General features: G+C 37.6%; 1 protein-coding gene across 1 annotated transcript in view; it reads left to right on the forward strand.

Moving 5' to 3' along the window:
* The window catches only part of LOC128860244 (echinoderm microtubule-associated protein-like CG42247), a 49,601-nt gene that overhangs the window by 3,157 nt on the left and 31,787 nt on the right, over positions 1–14,657 (forward strand). The window contains exon 2 of the mRNA XM_054097634.1: positions 8,878–9,072. Coding sequence (XP_053953609.1) covers positions 8,878–9,072 — 195 coding nt within the window. The remainder of the gene's footprint in view (positions 1–8,877; positions 9,073–14,657) is intronic.

The raw sequence follows: 14,657 nt of genomic DNA on the forward strand, positions 1-14,657 counted from the left end.
TCATTTCTTAGTATTTTTTCGCCTTTGGTTTTACAACATTTACTGCTAATTCTTGCTTTTGTTTTTCTACTACTTATTTAGATTCTTCTCCTTTTACTTTCCCCCTAATATTTTCATACCACTACTTGATTACCAACTAAAGTTTTTCTATCATTAGAATTCTTAATTTTTCTATGCCCTCACCTCTTCACTTCTTCCTTCACTTTGTCTACTATTTAAATTTTTTCTGCTCCTATCTTCCCTTATTTTTTTTCTATGCTTTAATTAATTTTTCGACAAACGTTTTTCTTTTTCAACTACTGATTTTCGTTTGCATAAAAGCGCCTTTTCCGTCTTTTTCTCAATTCCCCATTTTTTTATTCACTATTTTTGTTTCTCCCAACTTCGAAACCATCAGCCACGGGCAGTTTGGTTTGTATTTGAATTAGTGGTGAGCAAATATGTAGACAGCCAATTGGCCAGCATACCAAGTCGTTTCAGCGGCAGCCGTAATAATTTTCTCCATTTAGCAAACAATTAATTTGTTTTGTTTTCCTTTTTAACACATTATCTCCAATTTAAAGCCATTTATTTCTCTACATATCTCTTTTATTTTTAAATACTTTGGTTAATCTTTTTACGTGTTTTTGACTACAACTACTAAATAACTGAAATTAAATTTTTTTATTTGGTTGCTTGGCACCATACTTTTCACGTCTACTTTCAGCAAACCGCCTAGTTAGCTCACTTGTCTGCTCGTGCTTGGTGTTGTTCAGCTTTGTCACCAACTTAGTTGGTTTGATGTCCGACATGAGAGTTTTAGATATACAACGCAGTATATTTTTCTTTTCAAAAAACTCCCTCCCCTTTGGAACCGAAAATACGCCCATCCTAGAACCGCTTTCGGACTACTTCAGAGTGGCGTTCCATCTTTCGCATTACAAGATCTATGCTTGTGTGCTTGCGTACAGGTCCCGCCTTTTCATCTTGAATATATTTTCCGCGAACCCAATGATGACTTCCCACGCTTCCTCGCTGCTTAGTATCTTGTCGATTACATTTTCAGTGGTTATATGACCGATTGCATTCTCCAACGTTCGATGTTGTTGTTCCCAACGCGTGCGTTGGAAAAAGGTGTCTTCAGCGTCATCTTTGACGTATGCACGTGGGGTATTCGCATTTCCCTACTTTCAACAAGAGTTTTTAGAAATAGGTACCCGTGCCTCGAAAGCATTTGAGTTGTATGAAAATTGACTTCAACGAAGTTCCTGCTTTACCATACAGCCTAGCCGTCCAATTTTCCGCGTCTTTCATTTCTCTAGCTTTCTTACCATAGCCTTAGCGTTTCGTCGCTTATTCCGCGCGCTGCAGGTTTGCCCTCTCTTTCTTCCATTCTCCCTCGTTATTTACACAACTTTTTCCTTTCGAAGGCTAGTATGCCAATCGGTATTGAACCGCTTATTACTTCAACAGCTGGCGCTTATACTGTGCAATTGGCGGGCACCACTCTCTCGGTTGCCGTTCATTGTAGCGATGATTAGAGCTTTCACCACTGGTTTGCCTTTAGCGCATTTGCTCACGGCTTGGCGCCGCATAAGAGAACGGAGAGCATCATAGCCACCATTGTTTCCCATTTCTTTTGGGTTGGTTCCGCTATTTTTGCCACCAGCCTACTGAGTAGGGATGCCATCTTAGCGCCTTTCTCTGCTCGTGTTTTATTTGCGCCCAGAAGGTTAGTCTAGGGTCCAGTCTTATGTCTGGATAATTTAGAACCTTTTGTGTGGTTACCGTATTTGAGCAAGCATGCTAACTGGATGTTCTTCTTGATTAAGAGTATTAGCTTCATTTACTCTGTGGCTAATTTGAGGCCACGTGAATCTAGCCACATTTGTGTTCGTATCATAACTTAAGTTTTCTACGAGCTTCTTCAAGGTTTCGTGACGTGATGACTGCTGCAATATCGCTTGCGTCGTGGCTGATGTTCCACAAGTCGGTACCATGAATTGATCCTTGTGCCGCTCCGGATGTGATGTCTATACATCGAGAACCCCATGGAATTTGATAAACGAGTTTGCGGTCTCGAAAAAAATTCCTCATTATGTGCTGTAGGTATGCCGGAATTTTGAACCTTTATTCTATCGCCAGTATGTCCACCCATCTTACGCTATTGAAAGCGTTCCTTACATCTAAGGTGGCAAGGAGGACTACGCTGCTTCTACGTTGTTTATAACAGTTTTGGTTGCCCCTATTGTAGACTTTCCTTCTAAATCCGTGCTATCTTGTGGATAGTTATCCGGCGTTATCTATGGATGCGGTCAGGCGAAACATTAAAAACAGTTGCTTGATTGCTAATTTATAATAAAAGATTAGGTCATAAAAGTGATATGTGAGGTCACGAAGGCTAATTTTGATAACTAGTAAAAAAACTTCTCCATCACATTCTTTGCAATGTTCGCTGCTGTTTATGGGAGGTTCTTTTTTATAGTAAAAATCATTCGAAAGCCACAGGAACCCACTTTGGTAACCAGGAAATACGAATTTCCTCACTCCTTGTGCTATCTGCCTTTCATCTTTCTCGATCCTTTTTCAAATATTTCCCTCATTCACTCATTTTGTAAGATATTGCCCACATTGTTTTGGGACTTCAATGGGATGCTAAAAAATTACTGAGAGCCCAGAAGCGATGCAGCGGTATTCACAAATTTATGTAATTATTCTCTCAACCATGCGGAAAGCTCGGTTTTGAAGAGCCACTTCCTACTACCAACTTAGTTTGATAATTTACTGCAAATTATAGAGCATCAAATTACCGTTGCAAGAATCTGGCACTACTGCTATCTAGCGCTTCGACAGCTTCTAATAACTCGAGCTGATGTTGTCTGCGGGCTATTCTTCCATCTCAGGTACTCTCACGCGCTGCTCACCTTCTTTTTCGGCATATGAATGGGCATTGTGCGCATGTGTAATTCCAATTGCCTTCATATATTGCAATAAAGATGCCATTCCTTCATTAAATATGCCGGCAGCTATGTATGCAGCGATTTCCATAGTTTTCGAACCGGCCGGAACAATTCTGGGAGAGATTTTCCAAGAGATTTTCAGTTGATTGTAGCTCTCGTTTTTGTTTTGGTTAAACCCATCTACACATATTTTTAATAAATTCTCACTGCTGAGATCTGTATAAATCGGAAGTATAGATTCAGCAACTTCTTCTGGTAATCGCTCATAATCATATTCGAAAGTGGATAATTGATTGGCAGCTGCACCGTGAGTCTAGTCCGTCCGGGCACTTATCGTGTTGAGGTTTTTCGCCAGTTGAACAATAATGATAATATGTGGCCCAGATAGTATTATCCTCTTCTTCAACGGAATCACAATTCTCCTTGTTGCTAAGCATTAATAAACTGTCAACTTATCCATTATCTTTCCAGCAAGTTTGCCTTTTCCACCGAGAGTTTTTTTTTTTGCATTTTTTTTCCTTTTTTGTTTTCAACTGTTTCAACATTTTCTTTTTGGTACAGTCTCGGAGTCGGGTGCCTATTCGTTTCTGTGCGTGTCCAATAAATTCTTTTTTCACAGCTTCTTGATCACCGTAAGGTGCAGCATTTAAAATTCCCGAGTACGTTTTGGAGTCACCGTCTCCGATTAAATTTTTGTAGAATATAGAAAAAATCATAAAGTACTTTCTAAGCTTTAACTAAACATATCCGAAGAGATTTTTTCAATTTTTTTTATTTTAATACAATAATATTATATTATAAACAACTGGCAAGAAAAATTCACCGGGCAGTAGTTTTATATTGGCTTGTTCGGAAAGTAATTTCGTTTTTTCCCGACAGAGGATTTAATTGCGTATTTTCACAGTTAACTTCACACTTAAGTCGCTTCCTCATTATATGTTTTGACAGCTGATATAGCAAGGCTTGTGTGTGAATAACTTCAATTGATTTTATGCAGTAGTTTTTGGTCGGTGCCCATTTAAATATGGAGAGGAATAAGCAGCATTTTGGTCATATTTTACTTTTTTACTATTGGAAAGGTAAAAATGCTGTTCAAGCCAGAAAGAAATTAACCATTGCGTATGGAGAAGATGTTTTGACAATACGCCAGTGCCAGAACTGATTTGCAAAATTTCGGCCCGGTAATTTTGATGTCGAAGATGCGCCACGTTCTGGAAGGTCTGCTGAAGCACGTGAGATCGGAGAGAGGTTAAATTTATCGAATTCAACTATTTCTGGAATCACCTGGATCAGTTTTATGCCAGCAAATACCAAACATTTTATGAGCGTGGAAGCATGCTACTACCAGAAAGATGGCAAAAGGTGTTGGATCAGAATGGCCAATACATAATTTAATTAAATATTTATTCATTATACGAAGATCGTCTTTCATTTTCACCATAAAATAACTAAATTACCGAACAATCCAATAAAAAAATCATGAGTTTTCAACGAATTGGCCGGACAAGAACGACCCATCCACAGGATTTGGTTTAATTGTGAACTCAAAATGTTCAGTAATTTATTTTTGATCTTTAGTAGGTTTTAATAGTCTTAAATTGAGTAAGAATTGTTGCAATGTCTAAAAGTACTGCACTTCAATTTCGCTTTTACATACAAACTTTCCCTGCACTCGCATTCATACCTACAACATAACGAGAGTAAAAATTTATGTCTTTATTGCTCTTCTTAACGAGACACTTCGCTTCAGCAAATAAAAAATCAATAATAACAGATTTTATATCTGCAGATACTTATTCTTTTGGCGAAAAAAAATTTGCCTACACTCGCGCTCGCAAACTCGAATTGCTCCTTTTCGTCGTCAATAATGTATTTAACCGTAATGTGATATATATTTTTATTATTGTATATAAATTTATGTTTACACATGAGCAGACTTACATACACCTGCTGATGATTCCTTTAAGCTTTACGCAGCTTAATTGGTAAATGCATTGGTACGAAAAGAAGAAAAAGGGAAAATGAACTGGATATAAGGGAATTTACAAATGAACCTATACACGCATGCCTCCATATATCTTTCTGTGAATATAAATGATTATACTTCAGCGTAGAGCGTATTCAGTATTATAATGGAATATGTGTCATAAAAGTGCATATGCATGTAATATTATATTAATCTTAAATACTAACAAATTAAAAGCTGCAGAAATGATGAACATTAATAGCTGATCGCGCTCGGTGCAAATGGCTGAGCCAATAAGGTTTAAATGTTGAAATTAAATGGACACCAAAAAGAAAAAAATGCATGGCTGGTTTTTTGTTTTTTTTCGTACCTGCTCATGTGCGCAAATATTGAAAACTGTAATAATATTATATATTTACCTTCGCTTCGGGAGCCTTTCTTTCCTTTGGCAGTGGAAAATTTTACAAGAACCTAAAAAATTGGGATATTATTAATATTCATATAATATTTATGACTCACGGCCGCTATAGCCGAGTAAATTTGCGCATGACTATCGATGTCTATTTGTGTATATGAGAAATCAAATGATAAACAAGAAAAACCAATTAAAAGTGATTGCCTCACGGTAGGCAATGGTGTGCCTAGGAATGCTTAACTGCCATGGAAAACCTTATCGAAAGGAACTATCAGCAAAGCATTGGGAAACAGCTTAAAACTTTAGTGTTTGCAAGATAAACTGAAAGTGGGCAAGACGATTCTCCAAACACCTTTCCAGAGCCAATTGAATGTACATTGCGTTACATTAAATATTGTTTGCAAAAAGAAAACCCTTGAATAAGTTAGTTATATACTAATGCTCAACTAGTTACTTTGAAAAAAAAATTGAACTGGTTAGTTATATACTAGTGCACAACAAGTTACCTAAAAAAAACCTTTGAACTAATTAGTTCTATCTAGTGTGGGACTAGCTACTTTGAAACTAGCTACTTTGACACTAGTTACTTTAAGTGTATTTAGCTTAAAACTAGTTCAAAGCATAATTTGAAACAATTTACCTCTAAAATTGTTGAATGTCGTAAGCTTAAAACGACTAAAAATATAATATATTTATAAAGGGTTTTTCAATAAGGGCGGGTAGATGTTGAAATGGAATAAAATGGCGTTTACTATGTGGCACGTAGCGCCGTCCTGCTGGAACCACATATCGTCTAGGTCCATATGGTTCTATATGGGCCATAAGAAATTGGAAGGGCCACCACGTCTACCGAAAAATGGGCGCAATGCGTTAATGAACACTCGTTTTGATAATAAAGTTTTATTATTTGAACGTGCTGTTCAATCATGTAACTTGCCATGATGATTTGGCAAAAACAACTGAATATTAAACAAAAGATTTTACAGATGTCACCAAAACGAAATGGCTGCCACAGGGCGCCAAAATCGACCCGCGCCAATTGAAAAACCCTTTATATATTGAGCGAGTTAACTATATACTAGTGCACAACTAGTTACTTTGAAAGTAGTTACCTTAAAACTATTATAGTTTAAACTACAAATTGAAGCAATTTATCTCCAAAATTTCATAAGTGTCGTATTGTTGAATGACGTAAGCTTTAAACGACTAAACACATAATAAGTTGATATATATTGAACTAGTTAGTTATATACTACTGCACAACTAGTTACTTTGATACTAGTTACTTTGAAACTAGTTACTTTGCCACTAGGTACCTTAAAACTAGTTTAAAGCGCAATTTCGTAATTTGGTTATTCACAAATATACAGTCTGTTACATAAGAGCGTGGTCACTGTTACACGTAGATAAAAAATCAGAGCGTCCTGTTTCTTTTTCTATGAATTAGAGGACACCTCAGTCCTTCATGCTTTTTGTAAAAAGTCAGCTGTCTGTCAAATTTAGTCTTCAATTGAGTGGTTTTTCGAAATGAGTGCTGTTTACGTCTCTCGCTTTGGGGCAATTTTTCTATGTTTGCATGAAAAAGAACCCAGAAGAACAAGTGGAAAGTATGCCCCGACGGTGCCAGGCCATAACTGACAATGCAGGAGATTGGACTTGCTACTGACGTATTTGCATTGAGTATTGACGACCAAATTATCAATAAATTTGCGAATTTTCAAAAAATCAATTGTTGTTATTATTTAACAGAGACCACGCTCTTATCTAACAGACTGTGCCGTAAGTGTCGTATTGTTGAATGTCGTAAGATTTAAGCGACTAAAAATATAATAAATATATTGATATATGTCGTAAACTTTTAACGGCTAACGGTACGCACGGGACTTGTATGGTCCCGTTAAAAATTTTGACACAAATAAATAATTAGTTGATTGTGGTTTGGAGTAGTCAAAACATTTTCCTAAAATAAATTTAGATTTTTTTTTTCAAAATTTTAAACTTTACTTTATATGCTTTGTAGTAGTATGAACTATTTTTTATAAAAAAGTAGTGAATGTATAGGAGAAAAAATCGTATGGGTGCAAATTTATAATGGTTAGGGCGAATATGTGCTCCCCAAGCTGAAAGTATTTAATTGTTGTTGTTGTAGCAGCGTAAACATTCTCCATATATGTACGGAGAATGCTGCTGGAGTGACAGTCCTTGGCCGGATATAAATTCGGGTCGGTAATGTAGAACCGACAACCATTGGAACTTGCATTTTGCATTTGCCTTAAACTAGTTCTTCAACTGGTCGCAAATGCGCCAATTGAGGAGCAAACAAGATTGGCAAAAAACATATTCAGCCCTTGAAAGGTATTTAAAGCGAAGCATGAACGTTAAGTTACGTCATACTATTTTATATTTTATTCAATCTGGCCAGTTATGCACCATGACTAAAGTGTTGGAAGAGGCGTGAAATTTACATACAGAAACTACCAATGCGCGTGATTCTCGAATGTGAATTTGCGTATGGACGTCACGTTGAGCATATATTTACACGCTGCGCTTAAGTGTAAGCCATAAGCTCCCACACCCAACTTTAACACCTTAAGGTATACAAGAAATTGCAGAAATCTGCATATTTGGAAAATAAAATATGGGCACAATAAAATCGAAGCGAAAAAATTATGGGCATACGGTATTAACTGCATTTGGCTACAAGTAAATATACGCACCCAAATCTACTTACTTACATATTTAAATTTATTTACAAGTATTTGCATGTGTGTGCATGTTGGCTGGCGCTTAAGTGCCCACCCCATGCGGTTGTGCAGCACATGGCAACAAAAGCCCCAAAGTAATAGTAAAAAATATTTCCAACGCTTACAATTAAAATAATTGCGAAATTGTAGTGAAAGCAACAAGGGAAAAAAAGTGAAAATCGGCGAAAAATTCAGAAACAAAGGCAAGGGAAAAGCCACAGCCAACAAATGAAATGGAAATGGGGGGTAGTAAGCAGTGGAAAGTGCGCCCGAAATGTATGCGATTGTGCGTGGCAGCCTTGCTCATGGTCATCGTACTCGTGGAAACGTTTTTTTGTTTTTTTGTTCTTTCTCTTATGTGTGTGTATCTACAGTTGGTATGTGTGCCTGAGTGCTTGGTTTGTGCGTGCGTGCCACCAAACAATTTAATTAATTCCAGATTTGTACGAGGTACTTTTTACGATTTACAAATACATACATACATACACACTAAAGCCATGCATTATTTACACACATACACATGCACGTGCATGCGGTAGGCAGCTGAACAAATAAAATATCGGAAAAAAACAAGTTATATTATTGCCAGCGGCAACGGCTTTACAACTTTAATCTCATTTTATTTACATGCTCTTCTTCTTCTCTTTCTCCCTTTTTCCGTTTCTCCGTTTCTCGCACAACTACAATTTTAACTGCGTCAATATCAACAACTCTCACTACAATACTGCCAATTGCCGCCACAACCGACGAAAATATTTCGTTTGTCCAAATTTCAACTACCAACCCACCACCACCACCCATTATACTGCACAGCCGGCTAGTTACGGAAAAAAGAACGGCATGTGGTACGCCTCGCCCGGTAACCAGGGTTGGGGCTCAAAACCAGCCAGTCGTAAGCCATCAATTATGGAAGCAGACTTGGGCACATTATCAACCACATCGGGTTCGATCAAACGCAGCGCTGGACGTGTTATACGCATCATCAATAATTTGGATCATTCGGTGCAGGTGAGTGAAAAAAGTACAAGAGCGAATGATTTCATGGGGCACAGGGTGTTTATAGGTATATTGGTGTAGAGGAAAGGGGAATGATAATAAAAAATCCAAAAAATGTCCGACCGGTGCTGAAAAGTACTGGACCTAACAAAGAAAACACGTTTTTTTGGTACTGAAAATTAGCTTCATTCATCAACGAAATTTCCATCAAGAACAACGCAATCATTCCAACGCCGCTCTAACATTTTAGTACCACTTTTGTAGAGCGACTTATCTTTTATCTCAAAATAGACCGCAGTTTCAACGATAACCTGGGCGAAATTTCTTATCGGCCAGCATTTCAGTTTGAGTCTGCGAACACACAGTAGTCGCTGGGCATAAATCTGGTGAATACAGGTGATGTGGGAGCAGCTCGAAGTTCAATTCATGTAATTTTGCCATTGTTTTGCTTGAAACAAAACGATGAGCAAACGTGGCACCCATTTTGATCGGAGCTTTCTCATAGTCAAATACTCGTGCAATGTAAAGCCAATATCTTCTCTTGATATTTTTACGATGTCAGCTAACTTCACTTTTCGATCATTCAAAATGATTTTGTGAATTTTTTCGATGTTCTCTGGAGTTTCTGCCTCATTTAGACGTCCATTGCGTTGTGCATCATCGGTGACTCTACGACCTACGACCACATTTGAAGGCAGCAAACCATTATTTTATTTTTATTTCTGATAGGGCGGAATACCCCCCTAACCCGTTTTAAGCCATTGCTTCGCTTGAATGGTATTTTTCCCCATCAAGAAGCAGTGTAAAATTAAAACATGACATTCTTTTTGGCCCATTTTTGTGAAAATAAAGAATAGCGTCACTCTTGGCACAATAACTCACGAACTAATGAATAGAATATCATGAAATTTTAACATCTGCCCTTTTAAGGTTAGTACTAATTGAAAAGGAGGTGAATGCAATAAACCGAATGCCATCTAAGTGTTAGGCCTAAAAATTCTGATTAAAAATTTTGATGAAAATTTATTGAATCTCTTTTTAATTTGCAGCAAATTCGTAACTTCGATTTATATGATTTTTGTAGGAGTTCGAACCATATTTTCATTAAAAAATAATTAAAGTTAAATAAGAAGCAAATAAATTGTCAAAACTTGTCAAAATTGTGCTTAGTTATTTAATTCACTACTTTTAACTCACTAAAATTAAAGTCTGTCTGTAACAAAAAAATATATATAAAAGATTACTTCGATTTGTTCGAGCTGATTCCCGAAGCAACTGAATCGACTTTGATGGTACTTTCACTGAAAGGTGAAGATCCTTGCGTAGCTTAAAACAGGCTTTTTATTTCGAAAATATGATCAGATAGGTGGCTCCTGGGTCGAGATATTCCAAAAAGTGTACTGATGAGCTGTAACTTATCAATGAGTCTTAAATTTAAAACTCTTGTTAATTAATAGAAAGTATTGTGATCTGTCGCCCCTCGGGAGGCAATGGGAAACCTCCGAGTGTCTTTCTGGTATGGAAAAAAATCTGCCGTTCGGAGTCGGCTTAAAACTGTAGAGCCCTCCATTTGTGCAACAGCATCAAGACGGCTGCCACAAATAGAAGGAGGAGCTCGGCCAAGCACCCAAAAAGGGTGTATGCGCCAATTGTATACATATATTATATATTCTAGCGTTGCCGGTGTACCTATGTTCATTTTTACCAGTTGCCACTTGCTAACGTTTGGCGAAAAAGAAGAGGCCTATAGAAAGTATTACATTGAAGAAAAGGTTCTCTAGATGGCGCTGTGACTCTATAAGATCTTTAGTACATACAAATCCCCGAACATTGAGTTTGCTTATATTAATCGTCCAATGTGAGCCATTGATGCTTTAAATCTCTTTAAATTATATTAAATTATTGATGTTGGGTGCCACCACTTCTAAAATTAGCTGGCTGAAAGTTCCACACTCCTTAGATATTCAGTTCGAAAGAAAAGTTGTAAGAAGTATGGCAAGGCAAATGTAAAACTATTAACAAAACCCGACCTATTTCATGGAAATCTTTCGGGCTGCAAATTTATCGGGCTGGATATCAAAATTTTACAGCTTTTAAAATCATCGGAGCTTAAAAATTATAGTGCGGGAACTTTTTTCAAACTGAGGCAGCTAACAAATATGTACTAAGGTTACAGTGTCCACAGTGCGTGGGTTATCTTAATCCATAAGCCAGATGAAACTTGATTTCTTTAGAAAGCATACAACTTTCGATGGCTTTCAATGCCAAGTATATTATTTTATAATTTCAAGCAGCACTTAGCAGACTCATTTCGTCCAATGCAGAGGCTGAAGGAAGGGTGAGCTCCTTCACCTGCAGTAGTCAGTAGATTTCCTAATCCATAGTGCTTTTAGGATTAGGAATGATTTCCGCTCAAGATGAAAGTACTAGTATAGTAAAACCCCAAATGCTTTTTGTAGGTAGGGAGGTGAAATGGTTGAAGTACCACTTTGACTATCCCAAGTAGCACTAAAGCGCCTTTTGAGGTCATTATGAGACCTCCAGCAGGCGGACATTTGCAGCCAGCCAGAGCTGTTTATGTAATTGAGAAGATCTATGGGATTTAGGTTAGCGCTGCCAAACCCAGACATTTACAGAGAAAGTGCTCAATAGTCTCCTTCTCTGAAAGGTCCCCACAGCTTCTGTGGTAAACCTAGATTTTCGGAGTGTGTGCCAATTGTGGAACCGTTAGTAAAGACAGAGGCACAAGCTTTTCCCCTCGATGCAATCCTGCCTTCTAAAATCTAAGAAAGAGTGCGACCCTCAAACTCTAGTTTGCGGATAAAGAGATCTGTTCGAAGTTAGGAGAAATACGGTATATACTGCCCATAAATGCTACCATGACCCTTGAGAGATTGCCTTCAGATGCCAATCTCCTTTAACCTGGTTGCAGTTTGACCTGCGATTTAAATAACGTAAAAGTCGATGGGAAGAACTGGGGTAAGTTTTACATGATCCGGTGATGAAAATGCATGCAGTCCTTTGCCCTCTCCCCAGTTTAATGATATTATAGCCCTTCCGAAGAACCTCCCACTAAACCAGGCAAACGTTAAAATTGACAACACCACTGCGTTGTACATCCGCAGCATGACCTGAGGCTTGAGTCTTCATTTTTTACCGAACATAGATTTGCTGGAGTAGAAGACTGGCTGTACTGGCCTTCTTTATCGGATTTTTAATATGTAGCATCCAATGGAGTTTGGAGTCAAGTATCACTCCAAGATATCTACCTTCTGATGAAAGCGGAAAAACATGGTTGTTTAATTTGGGAAGTCGAAAGGGTGGAGGTTTATACTTTCTGGTAAATAGCACCAGCTCTGATTAGTCAGAGTTGACTCGGAGGCTATCAGGGACAGCCCAGCGACTGAGTACAGCCAGTAAGTAATCTTTCCAAACTCTCAGCCATGACAGAGGAGAACGGTCCCGATACCATTAGGACCAAGTCATCGGCGTATGCTACTTCCTTAACCCCACCCTTATTTAGCCTTATCAGAACTTCTAGAACAAGAAACCTATTCCTCGCAAAATATCACTAAATGTATTCTCAGACGAAATTTGCATGGAAAAATGTGAAAGACTACAGATACTAAAATAGCGAATAGCAAATAGCAAATAAATAGCACAGCTTTTTACTCTTTATTTTATAAATATTTTTACGCTGCGAATTAACAAAGCTGCTACCAGTGCCAGTAATGTAGGTACCTCTGTTCTATCCCGATGTGATTCAGGAAATGAATATTGGTTATATGGGATAGCAAATGTCTCACACCTAATTTACTGAAGATGAGACAGCCCTTGATTTACTCGACTAGCTTAATCTTTTTTTTTCTATTGGGCAAAGTTCTTACCTGGAAATATGAAAAAACGTAATATGAGTGTAGTAATGGAAAAAAAACATTGCAGATTGTTTATGAAACAGAAATGGCGCAGTGGGGCTGGTTGAATATATTGAGTATCCGTTTTATATGAGCTTCTATTTCACCTCGATACCAGAAAATTACGAAAAAATGCATCTACATAACATAATTTGAGCATATACTCATGCATACATCTACTCACACACATATATACATGCCAGAATCATTCTACCCGCAAAAGTAGGCCATATTTTCGTACCACAAATTTGTTGCTGATAAAAAATGGAAAACAGAAAATTCACATAAAGGCGAATTAAAAAGCTGCAATTAATTTTTGCGTTTATTAATTTTTTTCCCCCGCTGAAAGCTTGGAAAATTAATTTTCACGAAATATATAGCGAAAAAAGGTGCTCAGTAGCGAAAAATAACCACCAGTTTTTTGCTCATGGATAGATGAAGCTGCAATTGTTTGATTGTCGACTTGTAAAAACAATTTTGTTTTTAATATTCTTCTTACTCAAACGCTACATTTTCAAACCCGATTTATTGCAATGTGCTGAAGAATTAACAGGCGTGAATTACCTTGTGTATCTTTTTTAGCCTGACTTTTTGTTTATAACTTTCTGCCAAGTAAACTTTAGTCGAACTTACCGGATTTATGTGATTATTGTTTATTGATTTTTAATTTTATAAATTTGTTTGTTAAGAGTCAACTAAAATACCAAAGTAACCAAAAAGTCTTAAGTCTTTTGGCTAATTTAAAATTTCACCTACGGGTCAAGTGGTTAGAACTTGTCCGCCAGTAAGAGATGCCAGTCGTAAGAGGGGACTCAAATCCAAAATATGAACTGCTAATTCTGAGCATTAACTCAGATAGGTTAATTGTGTAGATAGCCATTAATAATTGGCTAAGCGAAACAGGTACAGAAATGGCTTGGTTATGATGGAAATTGATCTATTGTGCGCCGCTAAGGACTTCATTTTATTATTTAGTATTGCGAGGAATCGAAACAGCTCCTTAGGACGGAGCATTTGTATGTCTTCATCCTCTAGTAGGTACGAGCCCAGGATTCTGTGTCTCCTGTGACCTAATGCTTCGCAATTGGGGATTAAGTGTTCCACCGACTCCTCTTCATTAACGCAGAACCTGCTTAAGCCTATGTTAGATAGTCGTTTTGCATTGAAATGTTTATTTGCAGGCATAGTGGCCTGTAAGTGCTCCACAGAGTAATCTAAGGCTCTTTTTGTCAAGAGTTAGAGTAGAATTTGCTCTGTTGGTATTAACGTGCAGGAACTTTTTGCAGTCATAAGGCCAATAGTCTAGTGCACTAGCCTCCTATACCAGAAGTTGTGGGTTCGAATCCCACGTAATCCCACGTCCTCGCTCTTTTCCAAATTAACCTACTTTTCCTGTTTAAAAAAAAAACAAAAAACAAAAAAAAACTCATTCCTCAACCCCAAAACCTTATCCTTCCATCCTTAGTCCCGCACAACAGTCAGGGCATTATTTGCATTGTGGCTGCTGAAACTAGCAAAAAACAAAGAAACGACACAGTTACACATTACATCAGTGGCGCTAGCAAGAGGAAGCGGGCGATTGCGGTAATAGCGCTGATACAACAAATTTAGCGAAGTCCTCAACCATCTGTGCGATCCTTCTGCCAGAAAAATGTGAAACACAGATGGCGCTCCAAGCAGTAA

This window comes from Anastrepha ludens, chromosome 4 (assembly GCF_028408465.1).
Source record: "Anastrepha ludens isolate Willacy chromosome 4, idAnaLude1.1, whole genome shotgun sequence".
Lineage (NCBI taxonomy): Eukaryota > Metazoa > Arthropoda > Insecta > Diptera > Tephritidae > Anastrepha > Anastrepha ludens.